Raw genomic sequence first — 15,314 nt, forward strand, 5'->3', positions numbered from 1 at the left:
AGACAAAAAGTTAGTTGACACACTAGCAGCCTTTAGAATGTTCTTGTGAACCTCTCTACCTTCCTCCCGCCTGTCTCTCTACACCCCCCCCCCATCCCTCTCACCCATGTCGTCCATGATGGTGGCCTGTGCGGCCTGGCCGTAGAGGTCCACCACGGCGTAGACGCTGGGCGGGACGTTCCACGCCGCCGGGCCCTGCGCCACCCCGTTCACAAAGAAGTGGAGGCTCCCGTCCTCCTTACGCACCACGCCCACCGTGTCCCCCGCCTGGGGGGGGGGGAGCTCAGAGTGTTAAATTGACAAATTGACAACTACGAAACACAAGAGGCAGTAAGTAGTGAAATGATAGTGTCATATGTTGATAGTGAGGGAAAGCGTGAGCGCAACAGGGGTAAAAAAAAGAGAAGAGGGGGGGGGGTAGAGTTAGATAATATAAGGCTGACTGTAAAGTAGATTTCCCACTCACTTTGAGTCGGTCCAGGTTGTGTCCATACTCGTCCAGTATGGTGGTTCCGTTGTGCATCACTCCATTCCCGGTCATCATCCACGTTCCTGTGAAACATCATCAGTCAATCTATACCTCTTTCCAAACATACTGTACATTGGAGTATGAAAAAGTAGATGAATAAAGCCCCTATCCACTACTGCTCAGAGGGTATGAGGTGGAAACTCAACCTAGCCAAAGGAAGACGTCGGCATTATCTGGGGTAAGAGGACGGCATTATCTGGGGTAAGAGGACGGCATTATCTGGGGTAAGAGGACGGCATTATCTGGGGTAAGAGGACGGCATTATCTGGGGTAAGAGGACGGCATTATCTGGGGTAAGAGGACGGTATTATCTGGGGTAAGAGGACGGTATTATCTGGGGTAAGAGGACGGTATTATCTGGGGTAAGAGGACGGTATTATCTGGGGTAAGAGGACGGCATTATCTGGGGTAAGAGGACGGTATTATCTGGGGTAAGAGGACGGTATTATCTGGGGTAAGAGGGCGGTATTATCTGGGGTAAGAGGGCGGTATTATCTGGGGTAAGAGGGCGGTATTATCTGGGGTAAGAGGGCGGTATTATCTGGGGTAAGAGGGCGGTATTATCTGGGGTAAGAGGGCGGTATTATCTGGGGTAAGAGGGCGGTATTATCTGGGGTAAGAGGGCGGTATTATCTGGGGTAAGAGGGCGGTATTATCTGGGGTAAGAGGGCGGTATTATCTGGGGTAAGAGGACGGTATTATCTGGGGTAAGAGGACGGTATTATCTGGGGTAAGAGGACGGTATTATCTGGGGTAAGAGGACGGTATTATCTGGGGTAAGAGGACGGTATTATCTGGGGTAAGAGGACGGTATTATCTGGGGTAAGAGGATGGTATTATCTGGGGTAAGAGGATGGTATTATCTGGGGTAAGAGGATGGTATTATCTGGGGTAAGAGGATGGTATTATCTGGGGTAAGAGGATGGTATTATCTGGGGTAAGAGGATGGTATTATCTGGGGTAAGAGGATGGTATTATCTGGGGTAAGAGGATGGTATTATCTGGGGTAAGAGGATGGTATTATCTGGGGTAAGAGGATGGTATTATCTGGGGTAAGAGGTTGGTATTATCTGGGGTAAGAGGTTGGTATTATCTGGGGTAAGAGGTTGGTATTATCTGGGGTGTCTAGGGGTAAGAGGATGGTATTACCTGATTGGTTGGTATTACCTGAGCGCAGGTTGGTCATGGTGGAGGGCAGCTGCAGGTAGGCGGGGTTGTGCGTGGTCACGCCAATCTCAATGGAGCCCGCCCACTTGTCCACCATCTTGTCGATGCGCACCTGGAACACCTCGTTGGAGCGCAGCGGGCGGCCACTCAGGACCACGCCGTGGTTGAAGTCGTCCGTCGCACTGTCCGAGGAAATATTCACACAATCAAATCAATTTATACATTTATCTATTTAGCAATATATTGTATAAGGTATGTCACCTACATACATACACATCATTATTGATAAAGGCCCTTTAACGTCAGCTAGAGTCAAAAAAGTACTTTTACAATAGCCTGGCCTAGACCCCAAAGAGCAAGCACAATGTCGTCATTGAGTTGGTAATGGACTGCAACGATGTTGCCACGCCTCGGAGGCAGGGTCAGAGGTCATCACATAAGAATAGCTCCTATTTTTGACCTGTGAGAGTGTAATAGGAGTGCACCATTACTTCTAGAGAAAACAAATATCTGTATTTCTGATGTTGAAAATGATATCCTTATCCTAAACTGTCTACGGAGTCGACGGGTCCTTTTCTACAAATACAGAAAGGGCCGTAAACTGACCATTTGAATCTTACAGACTGTTGGTAATAACATTGTTTGGTTCAAATCCATGGTTACGTACTGAGGGCGAAGAGCAGTCCTGCCTTCACTGATGATGGCCGCCTTTTGCCCACAGTTGGTGTGGAAGAGGAGGCGGTCAGTGGCATCAGGGTCGGCGGTGAGGGAGAGGGCGGGCCGGGGGCGGCCCACGTCGGGGGACAGAGCCCGCATTATGGCGTTATTGCGACGCAGACGGTCGCTGTGGTTGTGATTGTGGACGATGGTCACCTTGACCGCCATGCCGTAGAGGTCGACCACTCCGTAGACCATGGGAGGTGTCTGGGCCGCCGCCACGCCTAGGGACAGGGTCAGAGGTCAAATTGAGGTCATTGATGAAATATGATAATGATTTGCAATTGTATACATTTCTTGAAACGACCATGATTTTTACATTGTACGGGGCAAAAATCAGCACTGCATGACAATTATGTAAGCAATACATCAAATAACAAGTATGTAAAACATAAAAATACACATTGTGGAAATGGTTATGAAATAAAATATTTCATGCATTTTCGCTTCATGGTTTGTCTCTCCTTAGGTCGCCGCAAGGTTACTACTATACCAATGGACGAGCACTAAGTGACTATCCCTCCAACGCCACGCTACAGCCATTCAATCCCTCGTTACATTGAAGAATGCTCCTGGCGTGTCTCTCACCTTGGTCGATGCCATTGATGTAGAAGTGAAGAGCTCCGCTGGCCTTGTGCATCAGGCCTATGTGATCCCCTTCCTGGAAGACAGTGACACATAAGGCATGAGGCTGCGTGTCTCTGTTAGGTTGTGTGTGTGTGCGTGCGTGCGTGCGGTACTGACCTGCAGTTCGTCTAGGCTGAATTCACAGTACTCCCGACGGGTCCCCTTGCCGTTAGTCAGGATCCCACAGCCACTCATCATGATTGTACCTGGGAAGGCAAGAAACACACACACACACACACACACACGCGTTGCATGAACTTAATACGTACTGTAACATGATTTATTCCACAAAAAACTGCACACAGAATAATACATCTTGCCGTTCTGTGTGTGTGTTACATACCTGAGCGCAGATTTGTCATTGTGGCAGGGTAGTCCAGGTTGTTGGGGTTGTGTGTTGTCACGCCGATCTCAATCGACCCCGACCACTTGTCCACCAGCTTATCTATACGGATCTGTGGCAACAGAAACCATGGGCGTCTTCACTCAAAGCGTTTTGCGACAACAGAAAACCTAAGTAAGCGTTTGTTATTGGACAAGTTTAGGCAGTCTCTCTCAGCTTCAGTCCTTTTGGTGTCTAGTGAATTCTCTCACCCTGTATCCTCCAGAATATAGAAACATTCACCAATTTACAATATATTATTCATATCAAGCTGCAATCCAGCAAATTCAAATGCAATTATCTATTCACAGCCTGTGGCAGTAACATTGTGAATATTAATAGGCTAATCTGAAGCCTCCAGCTTTATCATATAAAGAGGAGCAGCCTTAAATTGTGATGTAATAGCAAAATGGTGACACTTCACCCCGCCGTCCGAACAGATAAACATTTTGTAAACAGGTATGACATGCGTTTTATCATTAATATGACAGCACGTGTATTCTTTATTCTTTTCTCTAAACCCTGCGCTTTGTCATTCTAAGCATTCACATCTCAGTATTGGAGCCGGTCATTGGCCGCACCTCAAACATCTCGTTGTGTCGGAGCGGCCGGTTGGTCATGACCACGCCGTTGTTGAACTCATCCAGCGGCCTCCGCCTCTCCGCCGTCTTGTTGTTGTTGCTCAGCTTGATCAGCGTACCGCACTTCTCATGGAACAGCAGCGCGTCATTGGTCATCATCCCGCCCGTCACCGCCCCAAGTCCCACCCCTCCTGCGGGGCTGATATTGGTGCTTCCAGTATTGCCGGTCCCGGCCCCGCTGTCACTGTTACTACTGTTACTGTTGACAGCTCCCCCGCCACTGCTGCTCCCCCTGTCCCCTCTACCTCCTGTCCCAGAGTCTGTCCCTGTTCCTCCCCCCAGGTCTCGTCCTCCTACGCCCTCGTCCTCTGAGCGGTAGAGGGACACGATGGCATTGTTGAACACGTCAAAGAGCTGGTGCTCCGTCAGAGCTACAGGGGGAGAGAAAGAAAGACAGACAGAAAAGAGAGAAATGGAAAGAAAGAGACAGTCAATAATGTGGCATCATTGACCAAATGTAATAGATATTCAGGTAGAGACTTGGCGAGTTTTATTTTCGTACCCGTTTCAGGCTCTATGTTGTTGGGGAACTTGTCAGGTCGGTTGTGAATAGGAGGGAGCTCCGGCACTGAGATAAAGGAACAAGAGTGAGAGACAGGAGTCAGTCTTTCCCTTATTTACACTTCTACAACCTTTCACACAATGACACAACGAACCCTATCTTTTAACACAAACATAGCAAACAAAAACAACTCCTACCTTCCTCTGTCGTCCCGTTTGTCGCTGCTGCCAGATTCACCACTGACGTCAGATCCTCTGTGTCTCCCTCCCGGACCCCGCACACCACCACCTCCTCATGCCCCTCCACCGTCTCCCTCTCCGTATCTCTCTCCATCGAGGAGGGCGGCTCGCAGCTCACCACCGTCACTTGCGTACACTTGCCGTAGAGGTCCACCACCGCCCAGAGGCGCGTCGGGAGACCGCTGGCAGCTGCACCACAGTCATGCCCGTTCACCCACAGGTGGAGCTCGCCACGGGCGCTCCGCTGAATAGGAGGACAGAAATAAGAATAGCAATATTACATTTTTAGAGAAAGACATCTCAATCTCCCCAAATACACACACAGAGTTGAGAGGCACAGGGTCAGCCATAAAGCAGCCCCCCTGGATGGAGAGCAATTGTAGAGATTGAGTGTTTTCCTCAAGGACACAAAGGCAAGGCTCAGTGACCAGTACCCCTCCTGTTACCAATTCAGTGCCCGGCGCAGGGCTTAAACCGGTGGTGACCTTCCGGCCACTGGTTTGCCTCTCTTAACCACTATCCTACTTACCTGTATGCCCACGCGGTCGCCCTCGGCCAGCTGGTCCAGGTCACGGCCGTACTCCTCGAGAACGGAGCGGCCGTCGCGTAGGACTGAGCAGCCAGAGACGATCCAGGAGCCTCCCTTCAGACCCGTAGCGCTGCTGGGGAAATCGAGACAAGCCGGGTCCAGAGCAGTCACCCCAATCTCTACGGAGCCGCTCCATGAGTTCACCTGCAGAAGAAAGTGACATTTATTTAGGCTTCTAGTTCATCTATTTATTTGTATGTCCCTTTTTAGATCTAGTCAGTAATGTACAATACATTTTATAAACTGGGTGGTACAAGCCCTGAATGATGATTGGCTGACAGTCGTAGTATATCAGACCGTATACCACGGGTATGACAAAAGTTATTTTTACTGTTCAAATAACATTGGTAAACAGTTTATAATAGCAGTAAGGCACCTCAGGGGTTTGTGATATAGCAAATATACCCCAGCTCAGGGCTGTTTCCAGGAACTCTGCGCTGTGTCGTGCATAAGAACTGCCCTTAGCCGTGGTATATTAGCCATATATCACACCTCCTTGGGCCATATTGCTTAAGTATAGCCTTCCAATGTTATTCCAAATAAAATATTGCAATTCTTATTCCTTTGTTATTAGCATATATACAGTACCATACAAAAGTTTGGACACACCTAGTCATTCAATGGTTTTTATTTTTTACTATTGTCTACATTGTAGAATAATAGTCAAGACATTTTAATTAACAGGTGTGCGTCGTTCATTTGTGGAATTTCTTTCCTTCTTAATGCGTTTGAGCCAATCAGTTGTGTTGGCATACAGAAGATAGCCCTATTTGGTAAAAGACCAAGTTCATATTATGGCAAGAACAGCTCAAATAAGCAATGAGAAGCGAGATCTCCACATGTGTCGTTCCCACCGTGAAGCATGGAGGAGGTGGTGTAACGGTGCTTTGCTGGTGACACTGTCTGATTATTTAGAATTCAAGGCACACATAACCAGCATGGCTACCGCAGCATTCTGCAGCGATACGCCATCCCATCTGTTTGCGCATAGTGGTACTGTCATTTGTTTTTCCAACAGGACAATGACCCAAAACACCTCCAGGCTATGTAAGGGCTAATTGACCAAGGAGAGTGATGGTGCTGCATCAGAAGACCTGGCCTCCCCAATCACCCGACCTCAACCCAATTGAGATGGTTTGGGGATGGGTTGCACCGCAAAGTGAAGGAAAAGCAACCAACAAGTGCTCAGCATATGTGGGAACTTCTTCAAGACTGTTGGAAAAGCATTCCAGGTGAAGTTGGTTGAGAGAATGCCATGAGTGAGCAAAGCGGTCATCAAGGTAAAGGGTGGCAACTTTGACAAAGATAAAATATATTATTTTCTTTAACTCTTTTTTGGATGACTACATGATTCCATATGTGCTATTCCATAGTTTTGATGTCTTCACTATTATTCTACAAAGTAGAAAACAGTAAAAATAAAAAGAAAAACTCTTGAATGAGTAGTTGTGTCCAAACTTTTGAAAGGTACTGTGTATGTATGTATGTATGTATGTATGCATGCATGCATGCATCCATGTATGTACAGTTGAAGTCGGAAGTTTACATACACCTTAGCCAAATACATTTAATCTCAGTATTTCACAATTCCTGACATTTAATCCTAGTAATAAATTCCCTGTCTTAGGTCAGTTAGGATCACCACTTTATTTTAAGAATGTGAAATGTCAGAATAATAGTAGAGAGAATAATTTATTTCAGCTTTTATTTCTTTCATCACATTCCCAGTGGGTCAGAAGTTTGTATACACTAAATTAGAATTTGGAAGCATTGCCTTTAAATTGTTAAACTTGGGTCAAACGTTTTGGGTAGCATTCCACAAGCTTCCCACAATAAGTTGGGTGAATTTTGGTCCATTCCTCCTGACAGAGCTGGTGTAACTGAGTCATGTTTGTAGGCCTCCTTGTTCACACACGCCTTTTCAGTTCTGCCCACAAATGTTCTATAGGATTAAGGTCAGGGCTTTGTGAAGGCCACTCCAATACCTTGACTTTGTTATCCTTAAGCCATTTTGCCACAACTTTGGAAGTATGCTTGAGGTCATTGTCCATTTGGAAGACCCATTTGTGACCAAGCTTTAACTTCCTGACTGATGTCTTGAGATGTTGCTTCAATATATCCACATAATTTGTTTCCCTCCCTCATGATGCCATCTATTGTGTGAAGTGCACCAGTCCCTCCGGCAGCAAAGCTCCCCCCACAACATGATGCTTCGGCTTGCATGCCTCCCCCTTTTAACTCCAAACATAACAATGGTCATTATGGCCAAACTGTTCTATTTTCGTTTCATCAGACCAGAGGACATTTCTCTGAAAAGTCTGATCTTTGTCCCCACGTGCAGTTGCAAACCGTAGTATGGTTTTTTTAATGGAGGTTTTGGAGCAATGGCTTCTTCCTTGCTGAGCATCCTTTCAGGATGTCATTATAGGACTCGTTTTACTGTGGATATAGATACTTTTGTACCCATTTCCTCCAGCATCTTAGCGAGGTCCTTTGCTGCTGTTCTGGGATTGTTTTGCACATTTCGCACCAAAGTACGTTCATCTCTAGGAGACAGAAGGCGTCTCCCTCCTGAGCGGGATGACGGCTGCGTGGTCCCATGGTGTTTATACTTGCATACTTTTGTTTGTACAGATGAATGTGGTACCTTTAGGCATTTTGAAATTGCTCCCAAGGATGAACCAGACTTGTGGAGGTCTACAAAAAAAATTCTGAGGTCTTGGCTGATTTCTTTTGATTTTCCCATGATGTCAAACAAAGAGTCACTGAGTTTGAAGGTAGGCCTTGAAATACATACACAGCTACAACTCCAATTGACTCAAAATCAGAAGCTTCTAAAGCCATGACACCATTTTCTGGAATTTTGCAAGCTGTTTAACCTCTCTCGGGTATGTGGGACGCTAGCGTCCCACCTGGCCAACATCCAGTGAGATTGCAGAGCGCCAAATTCAAATACAGAAATACTAATTATAAAAATTCAGAAAAGATACAACTATTTTACATAGGTTTAAAGAAGAACTTCTTGTGAATCCAACCACGGTGTCAGATTTTTAAAATGCTTTACGGCAAAAGCATACCGTACAATTATTTGAGAACATAGCCCAGCAGACAAATCATTAGAAACAGTAACCAGCCAAGTAGAAGAGTTACCCAAGTCAGAAATAGATTAAATTAATCACTTACCTTTGATGATCTTCATAAGTTTGCACTCAGAAGATGTTCCTTTTGTTCGATAAAGTCTCTATTTCCAAAAACCTGTTTTGTTCGCACGTTTTCTTCAGTAATCCACAGGCTCAAACGCAGTCACAACAGGCAGAAGAAAAATCCAAATTGTATCCGTAAAGTTCATAGAAACATGTCAAACAATGTTTATATTCAATCCTCAGGTTGTTTTTAGCCTAAATAATCGATAATATTTCAACCAGACAATAACGTCATCAATATAAAAGGTAAACAATTAAGGCACTCTCTCGGTTGCGCGCATGAAAAAGCTCTGAGTCCATTCATTCAGACTGCTCTTACTCCCTCATTTTTCAGAATACACGCCTGAAACTATTTCTAAAGACTGTTGACATCTAGTGGAAGGCATAGGAACTGCAATTTGAGTCCTAAATCAATGGATACTATCATAGCATTGAATAGAAAACTACATCAACAAAACAATCATACAGTTTTGGAAACTTTAGAGTGTTTTCTATCCAAATCTACCAATTATATGCATATCCTATCTTCTGGGCCTGAGTAGAAGGCAGTGTAATTTGGGCACGCTTTTCATGCAAAATTCCAAATGCTGCCCCCTACCTTAGAGAAGTTAAAGGCACAGTCAACTTAGTGTATGTAAACTTCTGACCCACTGGAATTGTGATACAGTGAAATAATCTGTTAACAATTATTGGAAAAGTTTGAATGACGCCAACCTAAGTGTATGCAAACTTCCGACTTCAACTGTACATACATACATACATACATACATACATACATACATACATACATACATACATACATACATACATACATACATACATACATACATACATACATACATACATACATACAGTTGAAGTCGGAAGTTTACATACACTTAGGTTGGCGTCATTAAAACTTTTCCAATAATTGTTTACAGATTATTTCTGTCAGAAGTTGTTTACATACACTAAATTGACTGTGCCTTTAAACAGCTTGGAAAATTCAAGAAAATTATAGCACCAGCTCTGTCAGGAGGAATGGGCCAAAATTCACGCAACTTATTGTGGGAAGCTTGTGGAAGGCTACCCGAAACATTTGACGCAAGTTAAACAATTTAAAGGCAATGCTACCAAATACTAAGTGCACATTCTGTGAACAACAAACTCACATTTGACTTGAAGACCAAAAAGCAGAGTAAAGTCCATCAAATTAAAACAAGTCAGTAAATGTATCACAATAATATAATAATATAATAATAAATATCCATTTCAAATTAAAACAAGTCAGTGCAAATGTATCACAACTAGGCCTACAGATGAGCTACAGAAGGACCACACATAGGCCTACAGATAGCGAGGACAGGAGAAGGCAAGTCAAGAGGTTGAGCTGGGTTAAAGACAGACCAAGAGTAAATAATATACTGTAAATTGAGGCAGAGGAATTCAATTTAGAGCAGGGCTCTACAGTGCAAACATTCTACTCACATATGTGCCTAAATATTTTACTATGGGACCTGGAATCTTAATTTAGGAGCATCACTGCTCCTAAATGTATTTTTGTGCGCCTACATTTTTCAACTTAGGCGCACACGTCTCCTTGTAAAAAAGGTCAGCTGAATGCCATAACGCCAGATGTTGTAATTTTCAGTATCACAAAATGTGGTGACTTTGGCCTACACATTTGGTGATACTGAAAATCACATATGTTATTGTGGTATTCATCCTTGCAAGCACATTCTAAATCTGATGTAGACCCTCTCTCACACACTAAAATGCTGCATACATCTCTCGGTCTCTCTACCCAGCACACATACACACAAATCTGCAAACGAATGCATAGACAAACACATCTGTGAATACAAGCTGCTGCTGCTCCTTATCTCTCTCTGACACACACACTACAAAGACGAGCAGCCAGGGGGAGAGGCAGGCACATACTACACTAGTGCTTACCAAACAACCATCCCGCATAATATGCTACGGTCACTATTACCAACAAACACCATCACATTCCACGCCGAACAAGCTGTCGTATATCAATCTAGTAGCTTGGTTTTGGTGCATTTGCCTGTTGTCCGATTGCAGGACAAGACACAAGCTCTATCAATGTCTATAAATAGCATTACTGTAGCAACACTGCCAGGTTTGTTGCACTGACTGTACAGCACAGATATTGATTTCCGTCATGCAATTACGGATAGTGGTCCATTATAGCTTTGATACATGAGAAGATACTGGCCATGAAACTATTGCCAGTGAGAAAACGGGTAACTCACTGCCGGGAGGGATATAGGCCTATCTGTTGTTAATGTTATCCATCTAGTTAGCTATGCTCTTCATGTGAAAGCTTGTTGTGCGAGTTTATTATTCATGTGACAAGCTAGTGATTTCTAGAGTGGCATTGCAAGTGGTTGAAGGATACACCCTCTATACATGTTCACTGAGCTGTGTGCTACCCCAGTTGGGCTAAAATGGCATTGGAGGAGACAGTACTAGTGCCCTCTGCCAAAAACCCACAGGTGTGAGGGTCACCAACGGGCCGGCAGACCGATAATCATGGCTATCTTCGCTAAAATGAGATAACAGGCAAACTAGGTGCTGCGGTCGGCATAGAGATAAGAAGTCTAAATGTTGCATAGGCAGGCAGACCTTTTAACAGAAACAGTAACTAACGGTTGGCTCAAAACATTGGCCGTGTTGGAGAGCATCAAATCATTATACATTGTGGGTAAATGGTGACTGATTGATCTACAAATAATAATAAGTAGTTATTTATGATGCAAGGTGATTTGTAGATCAGTCACTTTGAACAAGCTCAATGGCTGTTTACACAGGCAGGTAGCACAATTGAGTTTTTGCCAAATTATTGGCAAAAGATCTAATCTGATTGGTCAAAACATCAGTTAGAGAAAAAAGTTCAGAATTAGGCTGCCTGTGTAAATGCAGTGATACCAAGGTGTATCACAAAGAGGCCCAATAATCCAGATAAACTACAGCTATGCTTTTCAGGAATGAGCCTATTCAGAGTAGGGTGAGGTTTCCCCCTAACCACTGACACAGGGTCAGTTGTTTTGTCAACTTTGGTCTTTAGTTGGACCATACACCAATTAGGACACAACTGATATCTGCTTTGCTTATCAAGACCAGACCATATGGGGTTATATATATTTGGTCAAGACCACAGTATTGACATATGGCCTACGTGACAGACAGGTTAAATTGACTCAAGACTGTTGACATCTAGTGGAATTGACTCAACCAGTTGGCTTCTCTCGTCTAGCTGTAGGTAGACAGACCTCTGTGACTAGCTAGACGTCAACAACTGATAAATGCTGCTGCCTGTGTGCGGTCAACCAAGTGACTGTTGCTAGTTAGCTAACTTAGAGATATAGCTAACGTTACCTAGCGACAGTAGCTCGCTACCTTACATTTCAAACATGAAAACTCATGGCTAACTAAACGAGCCAACGTTGCTATACAGTAGTGAATATATCAGGCTAAATGTTGGTCGTGGTAATAATAGGTATTTTATTTGTCTAGCAATAGCTAGTTAGTTAGCCGTTGAAAGCTAACGTTACCGTGTTTTGACAGAGCGAGGCACTTACTGGTTCGATCCACACGCGAAAAGATCTCTAGTATGGCTAACATTAGCTATAACTTAGCTAACGTTACTGTAAAGTTAGCCTTGCAATTGGTAGCGAAGATGTCACTAGTTGACTTTGCCTTCGTAAAAAAAAAAGGTATACACTGTATATGGACTGGACCACACAGAGCTAGCTAGCTAATTGTGTTGAACAAGTGTTGTTGTCAATGTGCCAATGCAAATGTGTTGCAGTACATTTTGGACAGGATATGGCTAAAACGATCGCTAGTAAACCTAAACTGTACTGCTTGATTGTCAAACTGCGCACGCCCAACGAGGACTGAATAAGACACGAGCACCACTGCGGACAACAGAGACTCCGTCCCACTGGCACGGGATGCACTCTCTCCTCGCATTCCCATCTCTCTCCCCCACCGAGCTGAAAGTGACAGCTATGTTTACCTTCTTGTCAATACGGACGGTGAATACATCCCGGTCCCTCAGTGGCTCTCTGCTTAGAACCAACCCGTGGTTAAATTCTTGGACTGGTTGGTTCCGCTGAGCGGTTCTGTTCGAATTCGACAGTCCGATCAGTTTTCCGCTGCGCGGGTGCAGCTCAGCCGCCATCTTCACTGGGGCGGCGTGCTTCGCGACACATGGGTTTGCGACAATATGAAAGCTCAGGCTTTAAATCCAAATCGAAATACGCGCCCACATTTTTTAAGATTAACGGCAGAAGGTCAAGTAAGCAAAATTGCTTTATGGCAGTGTGGTCCGCTTTCTGTCCAGGCAGAATCAATCAATAGAACATTTATCACAGATTTACAAGAATGAACAGTGTTTTATATGCATACATCTGCCATATACCTCAACTCTTTGAAACCAAGCATTAAAAGCTCATGTAACTACATGGTTCATTCAGCAGCACACTATATAAAGCATGCATTATGCTTCAATTTTACTATTCATCAATAATACATAGACATTAAAATATAGATAAATACATTGTTGCAGTGCGCGAGTCAGCTGGTTATTGCAAATCCAAGTTGTTATGAGTAGATGCCTTGCTCACTGAATGGGACCTTTTTAATTGCTGTGCATTAAAGATTTGAATTATGTAATGGCAATAATTGCACCAAAATTGTGCTATGAAGAAAACATTTTTACACCGAAAAACTATTTCCTTCGCTATTTCGATGGCCCTTTCAGAGATCATGCACACTACAAGACGGAACACTAGAGGGCGCATGAGGCTAATGGAGGGACGGAGTTTGACATCCAATACAGCAGGTGGCAGTAATGATAATGCACAGCAATAGAGCTCGCCAGCTTGTAGTTCCTTACTATATGTCAATATTGTAGTCCTAAAACCCGGAAATGAGTTACCTCAGGTTCGTTCAGTGATCCCTATGGGAAAAAAAGAATGGGCAAAGAATAGGGTTTTGGAATTAACACAGAAAATAAGGTCTGACGTTCACACAGGTTTAGGAGATCTTCTACGTGTTGTTCTAGGAGATAATAACAGTAGGTCAACACAACCTTTATGAATTACGAAGCCGTTGTGCTTTAAAAAAATGTAACAACATAAATTCTTCACAATTCACAAAGAGTGACGTTAGCTGATGAAGATTATCTCAGAACAAAACGTATAAGATTTGCTAAGCCTGTGTTACCACACACTATATGTTTGATGTTTATCCAAAAACGGCATTCATTTTCCCCATGAGCTTTGTCTAATGAATCATGGTGGACTTAGTGCCTACAAAAATACACCATTACTATTTATCTCTATGTCAAGCGGGTAGAAGAGCTTTGACTGCAGTCAACTGCAAGTTTTTGCAGTGGGAGCATGGCGGGCGGAGGTCAATAGACATAAATGAAAAGTAGTAGTGGAAAAGAATGGAGACGCGTGGAACATGGAGTCCGACAGTGAAAGTGATAAGGATTCTAATGGAAGTATATTTCCAGGCTTGAGGTCAATGAGATGGAAGGAAGTAGTTTACGAGTTGGAATCCAATGAAGCTAGCAACATCGAGGGAGACAGTGTGTAGAGCATGGGTGTCAAACTCCGGCCCGTGGGCCAAATTTGGCCCGCGGGGTAATTATATTTGGCCCGCGAGACAATACCAAATTACTACTAGAGCTGGCCCGCCGGTATTATACAGCGCATTCACCACTAATACTACGAATCCCATAATGCTCTGCTGTTTTCGCGCGCCAATCAGGACAGGACCCAGAAACGCTCTCTCCTCTGTGACAGTAGTCATAGCAACATAGACGCTACAACTGTCAGCGAGCTAACCCTTCCCAAAAATGGCGAAAAGAAAGGCACAAAACAGGAGCTTTCTGGACAAGTGGGAGGCAGAATATATGTTTAAAAAAGCCACATCACAAAACGAGGCTGCTGTAAAGGCTAGTTATATAGTGGCAGCAGAGATCGCAAAATCAGCCCGGCCCTTTAATGAGGGAGAGTTCATGAAAAAGTGCATGATGAAGGTTTGTGACCTCGTATGCCCAGAGAAAAAAACAAGCATTTTCAAACGTGAGCCTGAGCAGGAACACAGTAGCTGATCACACATGTGATCTTGCCACCAATCTGTATGACCAGCTGATGGAAAAGGGAAAAGATTTTGTTGCGTTCTCCCTCGCTGTGGATGAGAGCTGCGACGCATCTGATACTGCTCAGCTGTCAGTCTTCATCTGTGGAGTGGACTCAAATCTGTGTGTTATGGAGGAGCTATTAGGATTCAAATCAATGCATGGCACAACCACAGGAAAGGAAATCTTTGAGGAGGTTTCCAAATGTGTAACTGAAATAAAGCTGCTAAACTCGTTAGATAAACGACAGATTGTGCGCCAGCGATGTGCGGTAAAAAGAGTGGACTGGTGGGCATGGTTCGGGAGAAGATGCGGGAAGAGAACTGTGCAGGTGAGCTAACTGTTTACCACTGCATCATACATCAGGAAGCACTGTGTGCCAAAGCCCTAAAGATGGAACATGTTATGACCGCAGTAACACAGGTAGTTAACTTTATAAGAGCCAAAGGTCTAAATCACCGCCAGTTTAAATCTTTTCTGGAGGAGTGTGGTTCGGAATACGCAGACGTGCCGTATCACACAGAGGTGAGATGGCTAAGCAGAGGAAAAGTACTG

The 15,314-nt window shown here is 44.2% G+C and overlaps 1 protein-coding gene across 1 annotated transcript in view; it reads right to left on the minus strand.

Moving 5' to 3' along the window:
- neurl4 (neuralized E3 ubiquitin protein ligase 4) overlaps positions 1–12,813 on the minus strand; it is a 28,666-nt gene extending 15,853 nt beyond the window's left edge. Inside the window, 12 exon segments of the mRNA XM_052459680.1 lie at positions 105–267; positions 467–552; positions 1,697–1,878; positions 2,364–2,637; positions 3,002–3,074; positions 3,158–3,246; positions 3,384–3,495; positions 4,004–4,434; positions 4,566–4,631; positions 4,763–5,048; positions 5,334–5,537; positions 12,624–12,813. Coding sequence (XP_052315640.1) covers positions 105–267; positions 467–552; positions 1,697–1,878; positions 2,364–2,637; positions 3,002–3,074; positions 3,158–3,246; positions 3,384–3,495; positions 4,004–4,434; positions 4,566–4,631; positions 4,763–5,048; positions 5,334–5,537; positions 12,624–12,788 — 2,131 coding nt within the window. The 5' untranslated portion in view covers positions 12,789–12,813.
- Between the last annotated feature and the right edge of the window lie 2,501 nt (positions 12,814–15,314).

Source organism: Oncorhynchus keta, chromosome 13, assembly GCF_023373465.1.
Source record: "Oncorhynchus keta strain PuntledgeMale-10-30-2019 chromosome 13, Oket_V2, whole genome shotgun sequence".
NCBI lineage: Eukaryota > Metazoa > Chordata > Actinopteri > Salmoniformes > Salmonidae > Oncorhynchus > Oncorhynchus keta.